The 13477-nt window shown below is 44.5% G+C and overlaps 1 protein-coding gene across 10 annotated transcripts in view; it reads right to left on the bottom strand.

The window, feature by feature from the left end:
- DHX35 (DEAH-box helicase 35) overlaps positions 1–9452 on the bottom strand; it is a 117805-nt gene extending 108353 nt beyond the window's left edge. For all 10 annotated transcript variants that reach the window (XR_003524666.1, XR_003524668.1, XR_003524667.1 and 7 more), the window contains exons 1-2: positions 9333–9452; positions 4207–4340 (exon numbers count right to left, since the gene is read on the bottom strand). Coding sequence is in view for 6 of the 10 variants with exons in the window: in XM_027622281.2 (XP_027478082.1) it covers positions 4207–4340; positions 9333–9372 (174 nt within the window). In the remaining 4 variants the exon portion in view is untranslated. The remainder of the gene's footprint in view (positions 1–4206; positions 4341–9332) is intronic.
- Between the last annotated feature and the right edge of the window lie 4025 nt (positions 9453–13477).

Below are 13477 nucleotides of genomic sequence, written 5' to 3'. Positions count from 1 at the left end.
CTAATAATATATATGAACAAAGAGGTATATATACAAGCACACTCACTTAAGTATTGTTTATAATAGCCAAAATTTCAGTCTAAATGTTCATCAACAGGGTTAAATCAGTTATGAAACACTCCAATAATGGAATATACTCAGGCATTAAAAAGAACAAGTATCTATTGGAAACAAAATGAGAGTTGCTGGGGGGGGTGGCAGGCAGATGGGGTAACCGGGTGATGGACATTAAGGAGGCCATGTGATGTAATGAGCACTGGGTATTATATAAGACTGATGAATCACTGACCTCTACCTCTGAAACTAGTAATACACTATATGTTAATTAATTGAATTTAAAATAAACAACAAATGTCTATTTGCACTGATATGGAATGGTCAACAAGATATGTTAAGGGAGGAACTCAAGGTACAGAACAGTGTAAATAATACACTACTATTTGTGTTTTTAAAGAAAGGATACATATATGCTGCTATGTACAAGCTATCTTTACAGAAAATAAAACAAAACAAAAAACCAGTCATTGTATTATCTCCGGGAGTGGAAGAGGGTGGCCGGGGAGCAAGGATGTGAAGGAGAGAGACCTTTACATTTTGTACAAATTATGTATTATCTAGTTATAAATTCTTTCATTTATTAACTGGGGAAAAAAAGACAAAAATATGCTTTCACTTGTACCTCTAAATCCAAGTTCATAATAAAGCACCCATAGGTTACACCTGTATTTCAACTGAGCCTCTCTTTACCCAGTGTGAGCAGAAAACTGAAGAGATGATTCCAACATCCTATCTACTTAGCCTCCTAGTGTATTTTTGTACCCACATGTGCTGAAAGATGCACTTGATGGTGTGGAAAGTCATGAAGGTATTCCATAAATACCTGGTCTGGAATGAAGTAAACCCTGCCGAGTTCCCCACTCGGACTACTGCTCCACTCGTCTGATTGGACGCCGACAACATGGTAAGGACTGGGAGAGTGAACATGCTGCCTAACTGCCTCACTAAAGTATTGGCTGCTTTGGGTTTTTGAATCTGGCATTATTTGGGGTCTAAATATATAGTTCTCACATTTTAGTGTGAAACCCTCTTAGGATATTTGTTAAGAATGAAGATTCCTAGCCCTATTCCCAGGGTTTCTGATTGAGTAGGATTACGTTGGGGCCCAGGAATCTGCATTTCTCAAGCCCTTTCCCCCCCCTCCCAAGCAGATCCTGCTGCAGGTGATCTATAATGACTAGTCTAGACACTTTTTTGTCAGTTGCCTGGACTTGGTGCTTTCTTTCATTTTGGCTAAGGGAAGGTGAAAGGTTTGGGATCTTTGCAGGTATTTTATGAATGTAGATCCAACCAGTGGGTGGGGGGATGGATGGTGGATGGTCAAGGAAGACTAGAAAGACAATCTGAATACAGACAGAAACAAGACAAGGCATTCCAGAAAAGGGAAATAACATAAGCAAAAGGAAGAAGACGGAAACAAGCAAACAAAACAAACTCTATTCCAGGGGCATCATAAGAGCCCACAAAAGGCTCCAGGTGTGGTTTGGAAATGAGTTATGAGACAGGTAGTCCAGGCTTCCCTAGCAGAGCTAGGGTCTGAACCTTCCCTGGGGTGCTGGCTGGGCTGTCAGTGCTGCACCAGACGAGACCGAGCAGGAGAAAACTGAAGGCAGTAACTCACACTTCACATACTAGATAGGAGGGCTGCACACAGAGAAGGTCCAACGTGTGACATTCCAGAGAGACATGACAAGATTTCCAGTCTGGAAACTGCAAAAATGACAGTAGCGCCCACAGGCGCAAGCAGAGAAATGGACAAGGGCTGGTGCGGAGGCGGGAACTGAGCTTCAGGCAGGCGCTGTGTAAAGGAGCGAGAGGACCACCTTCCATAGCAGTGTCCAAGCCCCAGCAAGAACGCCAGCCTACGGGAGGTGGTCGAGAAGGCTGCCTCGTAATGGCAGCAGGAAAAAGAGAGGAACTTTAAATTTATTGCCCCTTTAGTTTCAATTTTTGTCTTTAAAGCTACTTTTAGTTTTAATGGGGGAGGGGTTGGTGAATGGGTCCCTTTCACCCTTTTCATCTCCTAGATTTATCTTTAACATCTCATGAGTGCCTAACTATGCTTAAATTCCGTTTTGCTTTTTACCAATAACCCATATGATTTTAATTTCCATCAATGTTAAACCTAGATTACTTTTTCATTTGTTTCATTTATGGTATCTTGTAAGTTCAGCTGGAGGATGAAGAACAGTCAAGGAAAGGCCAAAATTAAATACCCTTAGTAAATAATAATTATCTGTGTACTTGAATACCTACAATATGTCAGGTACCTTGCTAAATGCTCCATGTGGATTAGCTCATCTGGGCCTCATAACAATCCAATGAGGTAGGTGCTATTAGTCCCATATTATAGATAAAAACATAGAAGCTCAGATAGTGAAGCAAGGTCACACAGCACAGAAACAATGAAGCTCGGGTTTGAGCTCTAAAGTCTAGCTCCAGAATCTTGACACTTCACCGGAGCTCAAACTACGTCCCTCAACAGTGAGGCAGCAATGGTGAACCTATAATCTTATCTCCTGGGGGGCAAACTGGTTCACATTCACACATATTGGATGAGGTTAACCACCTGACGGAGAAACCCAGAAATGTCAGTGAGTGACTAAAATGTTTGGAGCCACATAAAACTCTAATCTAGGTGACTTGGCTAAGTTAAGAAGGATTCTGTTTCGAATCCATTTGGAGAAAGCACACATTAATAGAAGAGGAATGATTAGCACAGTGTAGACAAAGAGACCCCCTTAGTGTGAGAACTTGGCAGCTCTCCCCCGGCACTGTCCAGGAGAAAGAGAGAGAGCCACGAGTGCTGGTGGCCACACCTACTCCGGTCATTCCAGGGGCATCACGTGAGGCTGGGAGAGCATGACGCCCTTCATCGGGGGCTATATGAAACATTCTTCAGCTCTATCTAAATGGCCTTTGGCCTAGAGCTCACTTCCTGATTACAATCTGGCTTCCCATGTGGTCTTTTTTTTTTTTAATAAATAATCTACTTTTATCTATTGAATTGATATAATGTAGAAGTTGTGATTACTTCATGATGAGAGGTTTTATATTTGTCATACTAAAAATATATTAAGGGCGCCTGGGTGACTCAGATGGTTAAGCGTCTGCCTTTGGCTCAGGTCATGATCCCAGGGTCCTGGGATCGAGTCCCGCGTCCTCTGCCTCTCTCTCTCTCTCTGTCTTTCATGAATAAATAAATAAAATCTTTAAAAAATAAATAAATAAAAATATATTAAAACACTACTCTATGACAGCTATTGTGCCATACCTCTTTTTTTTTTTTAAAGATTTTATTTATTTGCAAGAGAGAGGGTGAGAGAGAGCACATGAGAGGGCAGAGGGGCAGAGGGAGAAGCAGACTCCCTGCTGAGCCGGGAGCCCGATGCAGGACTCGATCCCAGGACTTCGGGATCATGACCTGAGCTGAAGGCAGTCGCTTAACCAACTGAGCCACCCAGGTGCCCCCTCCCATGTGGTCTTGGCAACAGGGAGAAAAGTGAGCCCATGGACCATGTCTGTCTGCACTGGAGAACGACGATTATAAACAAATGTATTCTGAATTCTAGTTCATGCTTTGGTCTCTTCTGAGATGAACATATGTCCATTTCATAAGACCAATAAAATCAAACGCTGGATGTGCACACAGTACATAATAAGCACCCAAATCCCGTCACTGTGTCAGTGGGAGTTAACTTCTTCCACAGAAACCTCCTCAGATGTCCAATTAGTCTCGTTTAAAGAAATTCACCTTTAAAAAGAAAGCTACCATTGGCCATACACTGGTAACTTGCTGAAGCTAGAGGCACAGCACTTCATTGTGCTGTTTTCTCTACTCTTCTGTATGTCTGAATTTGTCCATAATTGAAAAGCAAAGAGAGGGAAAAAGAATGTCATTCCATCTCTTCCAGGTTTTCAATTTGTAACAACATCTAACTAAAAAAAACATTAAGGACTTTCAAGATTTATATGGTTAAGCAACACACACATATTTTGAGGTCCATCCCCTCAGATAAGGGAAGCTCCGAGCTCACTGTGTCCTACAGAGTCGTTAAGAGTAAGAGGACACGATTCACTTCAGGACCCAGTCTCAGGCTGCCACGCACGGCTTCAGGCCGACCGACTGCGCAGGCTTGTTTAGTGTACCTTGAACACCGGCAGCTTCTGCCTCTGTTGCTCTATAGAAAGGGTGGCGTAGGGATTGTAGACAACAGGTGGTGCAGAGTCTTCAGCCAGACTCTGTCTCTCTTCAGAGATGCTGACACCTGGTCCCTCTGTACCTGTAACAGAAATGCTTTTTTCAGATTCTCTGATGCAACCAATGGACAGAAAAACGTGTGGACTTTACAAACTCAAAGGCGAAGATACAACACAAGCAATGCATTTTATCTCAAACTACTAGAAGATACTAAACTTTAACTTCAGGAAAGCATCTAGAAATACAAAAATCTTCCCTAAAAGCTTCACCGCAGCATCAAGGACAGAGAGGAGAGGCCCACTGGGCTCCAAACTGGCCACTCGTAACCGTATTCCAGAGGACAATGTTTTCAGGTCTGGCCCCAACATATTACTACTAATTACTCTAATTACTCCTCCTACAAGTGACAGAAACCCAATGGGAACTGGCTGAGGCACAGGAACATGCTACTGCAGGACGGCAGCAAGGCCCAGGGACGCAAACACCGCCTTGGCTTGCTCCTTCTCTCATCTCAGCGCCTCTCCACCAGCTCCTTTCAATCCCTAAGTTTGGACTCTCAGTAGCAGCTGGAATCAAGGCTGCTCAGGCTCACAACTCCCCACCCTCCATTCGCTCCCCAACAAGGACTGAATGCAAGAGATGCCACAGGGAACGCTCCAGATGCTAGGCCCTACCCTCGTGCGGCTTACTTGCTTCTTTCACTCCCCCTCCCAGAACACAGTTTCGTGCAGGAGGTGGTAATACGTGCTAAGGAAAAAGTAAAAGACTCAGCAAGAGGGGCTGGGAGTCCCCAGTGTATGCGTAGTCTGTGGTCTAGAGGCGGGGGAAGGCTCCTCTTCCCCCAGCTTAGGTCCAATGCCCAGCCTGATCCAACCAACCATGGCCAGTGGAGCGGGATGCGGGAGATGGCAGCCCCCATTTTGAATCACAGAACTGGAGTGGTTGGGTGTGAAGTACCAGGCTTGGTGAGAATGACAAACTGGTGCTCAGGACGGTGAAGAATAGGGAAGCCATATCTCATCATGTAAAACTCTTCAAGGTACCATGAATTTTAGCCTTTGAAGGAAAATGCCTTAAGAGGAACATGGGTTCAATTTTTACGATCAGCTTCCAGAACTTTCCGTGCCAATTTGTGTAGGCCTCGAACAGAAGAGTAGTAAGTGACACAGGGTTTGGAATTCAACAGGACACAAGGAAGCTATTTTCAAAAGCTAGAGCTGTTGAGCACTGGGGTGTAATGCCTTTGTGAATCATAAAAACCTTCCCTGGAAGTTCAAACACGGGCCACACAGCCTTCTGCTGGGGGCACTATAGGAGTGATTACCCCAAACTATCAACTCCCAGATCTATTTTTTTTTTTAAGATTTTATTTATTTATTCATGAGAGACAGAGGGAGAGAGAGAGAGAAGCAGAGGGAGAAGCAGGCTCCCAAGGAGCTGGGAGCCCGATGCAGGACTCGATCCCAGGACCCTGGGATCATGACCTGAGCCGAAGGCAGACGCTTAACCATCTGAACCACTCAGCTGCCCCTCATCTCCCAGATCTTCTGAACTCAGAGTCTGATGCCATGTGAAATTACAGGGGCTTTATGACAAGCACCTTTAGCCCAGTGATTTATTTTTACATTTTTCAAAGGTCCCAATCCCCTTGACAATCTAACAAAGGCTATGGAACCCTCTCCTGAAAAATACATCAGAATATAATGTATCGGGACAGAAAACGCTCCTGGTCCCTAGACCCCCTAGAGCTAAGTTTAGAGTCATTGTCACAGATCTCTAATCCCTTTTCCATTTATTTCTAGGAACATAGTTGTGTTCCAGAGGTCCAAGATTGCCAAAAATCATTTAAGTGGGGCACTGCTGTATTGTTTTTGCCAAAATGCTGACCTTCCTTTCAACAAGATAAAAGATAGAACAGGACCTGGAACAGAGCCTGTGCTCAAAGAGGCAGGTCTCCTTTCCTTTCTTCCCTTATTATTGCCACATCTAAGTAACTTCTTGTAACCCTTCCCCAAGAAAACTGCTACAAAGAATAGCTCATCCCCTTGCTCTGTTTTTGTCACAAATTCCCTCCTTTTCAAAACAGGTTTTAAACCTTTCCAGCCTGTCTTAGCAATAGCATTGCTCTTGCAAGGTCTCTTGCTTCCTCCCACACCAGGGTTTAATCTACCCAGGTGTCTTCTTTACTACCCCTCCCTTCCCTGTCTCTAGCCTACAGCCAAGTCCACCTCAGTATATTCTGTCATGAGATGTTTTATAAGAGCTAATGTCAATCAATAAGGAGTATGTCTCCGCCTTACCAAAGACTTCATTCAGCCAAACCAGGACTGCCTCGCCTCTACGTACATCCCACCGCCCATTCTGACTGCCTATGGTTGCCCTTCCCTCCGGAGCATTCTCTATACTTAAGGGAGTAACAAGTTTGTAATCCTGCAAACCACAAATGCCTTCATTTCTCCATCTACAAAACAAGGCTGACAACAGCACCCCCACCCCCACCCAGCATTCCCTCTAATTTCAATTTTTTCAATTCCATTTTTCAATTTGAGTGATGCCCCATTAGTGGGTTATGAAATGAATGTAGTGGGGTCATGACCAGCATTTTATTTTATTTTTTTTTACTAATGAACTAGAGGGCGCCTGGGTGGCTCAGTTGGTAAAGCGACTGCCTTCGGCTCAGGTCATGATCCTGGAGTCCCGGGATCGAGTCCCACATCGGGCTCCCTGCTCAGTGGGGAGTCTGCTTCTCCCTCTGACCCTCCCCCCTCTCATGCTCTATCTCATTCTCTCTCTCAAATAAATAAAATCTTAAAAAAAAGATAAAAAAATAAAAATAAAATAATGAACTAGAAACAGAATAGCATTATCTCCTGCTTCACCCCAAAACGTACCCTATCACTTAACACCATCTTGCTACTCAATTACTTTGTTTTGGACATTCCTGAGGCACACATCCCACTCCCTTGGTCAGGCTGCACTCTTTGCCCAGAGCTCCATACCCCTACCTCTCCAAGGAACAAAACCTTATTTGTGCTTCACTGTTCACCTCAAAAATATCACTATCTTTATGAAGTATTGCTTATCCACACATTCAATCTTTCCTTCTTTCTATGCCTCTATGTAATTCTAATAGTTCATATGTATCTACTATTAAGAGCTTTACGTGTATTCTCATTTAATCCTCAAAACAACCCTTTGGGTAGGGACGCCTGGGTGGCTCAGTGGTGTTAAGCGTCTGCCTTCGGCTCATGTCATGATCCCAGCATCCTGGGATCAAGCCCCGTATCGGGCTCCGTGCTCAGCAGGGAGCCTGCTACTCCCTCTCCCTCTGCCTGCCTGCCTGTCTGCCTACTTGTGATCTCTGTCTCTCTGTCAAATAAATAAATAAAATCTTAAAAAAAAAAAATCCTTTGGGTAGGTCTTGTTCTGTCCAATTCACAGATCAGGTCACTGAGACTCTGAGCATTTAAGTGACTTTGCCAAGTCACCAGGCTTAGTAAATATGGCAGTCAAGGATAGCTTTACAGTCTGACTTGCAGAACCTATCCCCTTTACCACCACTTCTTTCTGCCTCATTCATAATATCTCTTCTAAAGGATATCTAATTTTATATCATAACTGAGACAGAGAGAGAAAGAAAGAATAAATCTTGAGAGCAGAGCAGGAGCCTGGTCATCTATATTTGCCGCCTGATCACAAGGTTAGGCGCTCAATAAGTATACCCTCAACAAAGGAACTAAATAATGAAACAGAACTCTCCGAGTAACCCCATGTTCTTTAGCCAAAATAGTATCCTCTTCTGATTTGCAACAATTCATTCACGCCTTTATTGTACTTAACACTTTGACCTGTTATTAAAGGCTTGAATAAGTAAAATAGAGGGTATCTCATCACCTATTGAGATCTTAGTTCTGGCTGCAAATAAAATTCAGGATGGATAACTGGCTAATGATTTGAAATACCGAATAAAACTGTCATTAAGGGACAAACTACAGATTTTTAAAAAAGAATTAACACATCCCTTGCTTGGGCTTATCTCCCACATCAGGTATATGCATGGTTAGCATCTCAGGGCAAAACTTTTAAAATACCCTTTAAAAGTTTTCCCCGTATTACCTTCTCCGTCTCATTTCATTTTTGCTGCAATATACTTTGCACACCCAGACCTGCAGAGGTGCAAGTGGTGGAAAAATGTAAGCTGGTTAACTGTTAAGAAACTTTTGTTTTTCACAAGAAACTGACGGAAGGGGAGGAAGTAAGGCATCTAGCAGGATCTGGCAAGTACACATTCAATAAAATCCCGATTAATGAAACTAAAACACATCAAGCAAAGCATTTTGTGACGAACATTCCTGTTTCTCTGACAGAGGGGAAGTGGGTGACAGCCAATACGAAGGAGGGTGGTCACTTTCTGGTAGACACTCGAGATGGGCAAGAATTACCCTAAAACAAAATAAAGCACTTTCCCTTTATGAGCACTTACTCTGGGTCAGACAAGGCGCCGTACTCGTTATTCAAGCCCACAGGATAGCTATTACTCTACCCATTTCACAGGTAAGGAGGCTAGAGCTCAGAAAAACTAAGTGACTTGCCCAAAGGAACTCTGCTACTATAGGGCACAGCCGAAAAGTCGAACCCGGGCAACCCAATTCCACAGCTTGAGCTCCTAAACCCTGAGCAGCACCGCCCGTGCGGCCTCAGCGTAGCCCCAGGGCGGTAACAGGACACGCGTGGGCGCTTCAGCGCTTCCCCAGCGTTGGGCAAGGCAGGGATCATGAGTGAGGAAAACGAGGCCCGGGGAAGCTGAGACTCGAACAAGGTCACACAGAGAGTTTCTGCCCAGGCTGGGGGCGGACGCCCGAATCTGTCGGGACCACCGTGGGCGCCAGACGCCCGAATCTGTCGGGACCACCGTGGGCGCCAGAGCCGCAGAGCCCACCAGCTCTGAGGCGGCGGTGGCCGGCCCGCCGAGGTCAGGCCTGCGAGCAGGTCCGCAGACCCCAGGGCGCCGGCTGCCGGGCCAAGACCAAAGTCAGGCCACCGCATCTGCCCAACGTTTCTCTAAGGGCCTTACCGGGTCGCCAGAACTTCACCGGTCCCAAGGGCGCAGCCATGCTGGGGTGAAAGGTCAGGAGGGAGACTCCACCCCTCCGTTGCGCGTGAGCCCCCGGAGGGGCCGGAGGGCGTGGCCCGCGAGGAGCCTCGGCCCAGGAGGTTTCCGCGGAGTTACGGCCACGCCCCCGTGGGTCGCAACCGACCCCCCCCAGCCACGTGACCTACGGCGGTCTCCAAGAGCGCTCCGGCCCCGCCCGCCGACCCACGTGACCGGTCCCGCCATCTTGGGGAAAGAGGGCGGTGTTCTCCAAGGTTTTTAGTGTAGTGTGTGAGGGTTCCGGGTGGCCTTTACAGGAGCACGGCGTGGGCCGGGTGGCGGCCGTTCGTCCCCGGAAGGGCAAGCTTTGGGAGAAAATTGCTGGCACGGGAGTCCCGTGGCTGCCAGCGGCACGCGGAGAGCACGGAGATAATGCATCCTAAATTAACTGCTAAATAAACACTGATTGTGTTACAAGCTGCCCCAGCTAGACAGTTTCTCTTTCAGTCTTCTCCATATTTTTAAATGAAGGTTAATAGCAACTACCTCGTGGGTTTGCTGGTCCAGTAAATAATTATCGGGAGCCCAGTGTACACCCAGGACCTGCAGTTTCAGCCCCTTACTGCAGCATCCGCCCAAGGTGGGGGCGAGGGCGAATAGTAAATGAATAAATGCTCGAGAAACAGTAGTGTTTATTATCATCGGTGAATAAAACAATGGGAAGTGGTATGGAAATCTGGGGCCTTAAGAGTAATGCTGAAAAATTGGGGAAAAAATGGGTTGGAATAAGAGTCTTAGAAATGGGTAAATCAGTTAGGCTAGGGCACTAACCCAGTGTTTCCTCCAATGTGACGGCTCTTAGGATTCCGGTGTTTGTTAAAAATACAGATTCTAAGCCCTGATCCAGTCCTGAGTCAGAATCTCCAAGGGCATGGCCTGGGAACTTGTATTTTAGGAAGTTCCACAGATGGTTCTTCCAATCAACAGGTTAGAGAAAGATCCCACTAATCCAAAAAAGAGGAAGTATGTTATGGGTAGGCACCTAATTGGAAGGGAGAGGCTTCAGAATTTATGCATTTTTCGAGCTGTGATGAAAATTCTGCATTCTTTATAAGAAATGGCATACTCTTGGAAAGATCAAGAGATTTGAAGATAAGTAGAGGTGATTTGGAATCCTAACTTTGCCATTTCCTCAGGCCGAGCTGTCATCTAATCCTAGTTGTAAAATGAGGTCTTCAAAGGTTCTGTTAAATGAGATAACATGTAAAACACCTAACAGTGTAAGACTTAATAAGCAGTCAATGTTAGTTCTCCTTAACTTAAATAGAGCAAATCCACCAGGAGGAAAAAATTAGAATTTACATGCATACATTCATTTTCCAAATATCCCCTTTATCTCCATAATAATAAAAATAGGGCTCTACATAACCTCTCTGCCAAGAAATCATTATTCATCTTTAAAATATCTTTATATGGGCCAGCTCTAAGAGTAAATTCACTGGCTTAAGCATTCCCCCTCTGTAGACTCAGAGCCTGTGTGCTCACTTTTGTGGTACCATTTAGTTGAACTATAGTTAATCTGCCTCTACTGTTAATATGGGGAGCTTCTGAAGGACAAAGATCATGACACATTCATACTCAGAACCCAATAACGAAGTACCTGTTGAGTAATGTATATAGGAACACCATGCTTTATACTTAGTTTTAATTCTTCATGGCACTGATCCTTCCTTGTTTTATCTTATTTTCATTAACAGCTGAAGCATAGAAAATGGGGTTTATACATGAATACAAGGGAAAATGAAATAAATGCCACTTTTTATTTCTATATTTTATAGATTACTCTGACTTAGGTGAAGAAGTCTTCCTATTTACAAAGAGACTGTAGACCGGCCATGCTCAAATTACTGGATCATAATCCTAAAGCTAGAGGAGACTTTAGTCAACATCTAGCCTAAATTCTTTGTTTTATAGGAGAAAAAAACTTTGGTTCATGGAGATGAAAAGGACTTGGTCACACTCAATGAACATAATTTTAGTATCAGAACTGAAACTAGAATTCAGGCTTTCTAACTCCCAAGCCAGTGGTTTTTCACCCACATAGCCCATTTAAAACCATTAGAGCTTAGCTCTCCTAGATGAGAATTAGTTCATCTGCCTCAGAAAGTTCTAAAGCCTGACTGTCCCTAATGGGTTGTTTTGCTTTCACATACTTTTATTAGAGAAAACACCTAAGTAATAACCTAGATGCTGATGTTGTGGTTTTATTGTCACAAACTAGGAGTGGTCTTAATAGACGATCTTATCCTTCCTAATTAACTATTTTTGGAAAGATTGACCTTAAATAACTATTCTGAAATTAAAACTTGTTTCTTGAGACTGCATCCAGAATTTATTTACTTCATTGCCAACGATTCTGTGAAAGTTTGAACATTTTGTTACATGGGGGTATATTTTGCAACTTCTCAACAATAATTAGTTTTTCAGAAAGATAATATTCCTCAAAATTATGTTTCATGGAAATGCTAAAGAAGTTTCTCTGTGCCTATGGTAGTTAATTGTTCCTTTCTACTTTGAAACATTTCCAGTCCAACCATCTTGGCCATGTTTAGGAGGCATAAGATTTAGGAGTTTTCATCCTTGTACTAGTTTAAGGCTTTTATGTAATAAGTGATAGAAAACCCAATGCATTCTCTCTTATGCAAAAAAATGGCTCATATACTTCAAAAAGTCCAAGAGTAGTTCAGACTTGAGACACAGGACATAATCAGGACTCACGGGGCACCTGGGTGGCTCAGTCGTGAAGCGTCTGCCTTCGGCTCAGGTCATGATCCTGGGGTCCTGGGATCGAGCCCCACATAATGCTCCCTGCTCAGTGGGAAGCCTTCTTCTCTCTCTCCCTCTATCCTGCTGCTTGTGCTCCCTCTCTGTCTCTCTCTGTCAAATAAATAAATAAAATCTTTTAAAAAAAAATCAGGACTCACTTCTGAACATTTTGCTTTCTCCTGTCATGAGTGTCACATGGCTATGTCAGCTCAAGCACCACATCCTTGCATCAAGTCTCTTTACGAAAATCCCTGGCAAAAGTATCTGACTGACCACATATCCATCCCCGAACCAATCACCAGGGCCGTGAAATATGAGATGCCGACTGGCTTAAACATAGGTCACAAACTTCACCCCAAGTCAGGTGTGGTCAGCTTCACCAGAATGACATGGACTAAGAGTTGGAAACAGAATAGTTGCTCAGAGGGACATCTGAGTGAAATTAGCCGAAGTGGAATGAAGGAAGCAGAAATAACAGATGTCCACGACACCATCCCTGGATTCATGCACTAGAACTCTTAGCTTTCTTTTTTTTTTTTTAAAGATTTTATTTATTTATTCATGAGAGACAGAGGGAGAGAGAGAAGAGAGGGAGAGAGAGAGAGAAAGAAGCAGAGGGAGAAGCAGGCTCCCAAGGAGCAGGGAGCCCAATGCAGGACTCGATCCCAGGACCCTGGGACCATGACCTGAGCCGAAAGCAGACGCTCAACCATCTGAGCCTCCCAGGCGCCCTAGAACTCTTAGCTTTCTAAGAAGAATCCTAACTGCCCTTGGGTCTCCTCCATGAAGCCAGATCAGAGAGAGCTAGCTGTCCCCCAGCCTGAAAAGAGGTAGTCTTTGGCCGAATTGCATGACACTGGGATTTCTCCCTGGGTCTAGGTGTAGCCCTCTGCAACTTGTAACATCTATAAACCTGTCTGGTTTGTTGGCTTGCACACAAATGAGCAAGTTCACACATGTATTAGCATAAGCAAAAGTGTTACCTAGCTCCAAGGACTTGGGTACAGAGGTGTGGGGATCCACCAGGAAAGAGACTCAGCTAGCAGGGGGAGTCTCTGTCACGTCGGTCTCAGGAACAAGGCCCATCTATGCAGTTGGGGAGGGCCTCAGATCTGGTGTTTTCAAGATAGGATGATAGTATGCTTTATTATCCAAACAGGACACTTCTCTGACCGAAGAGGGGCCCTCACAGGCATAAACTGGAACTCTGCCAGGCAAACTGGGGCATCTTTCTGGGCGTGAGGCACCAGTGAAACTAGCATAATGATGCTTATGGGAACATATTCAACATAAGGTACATA

The sequence above is a fragment of the Zalophus californianus genome, chromosome 8 (genome assembly GCF_009762305.2).
Source record: "Zalophus californianus isolate mZalCal1 chromosome 8, mZalCal1.pri.v2, whole genome shotgun sequence".
In the NCBI taxonomy this organism is placed as follows: domain Eukaryota; kingdom Metazoa; phylum Chordata; class Mammalia; order Carnivora; family Otariidae; genus Zalophus; species Zalophus californianus.
The sequence above is the reverse complement of the archived record's forward strand: the minus strand, read 5'-3'. Positions and strand labels throughout refer to the sequence as shown.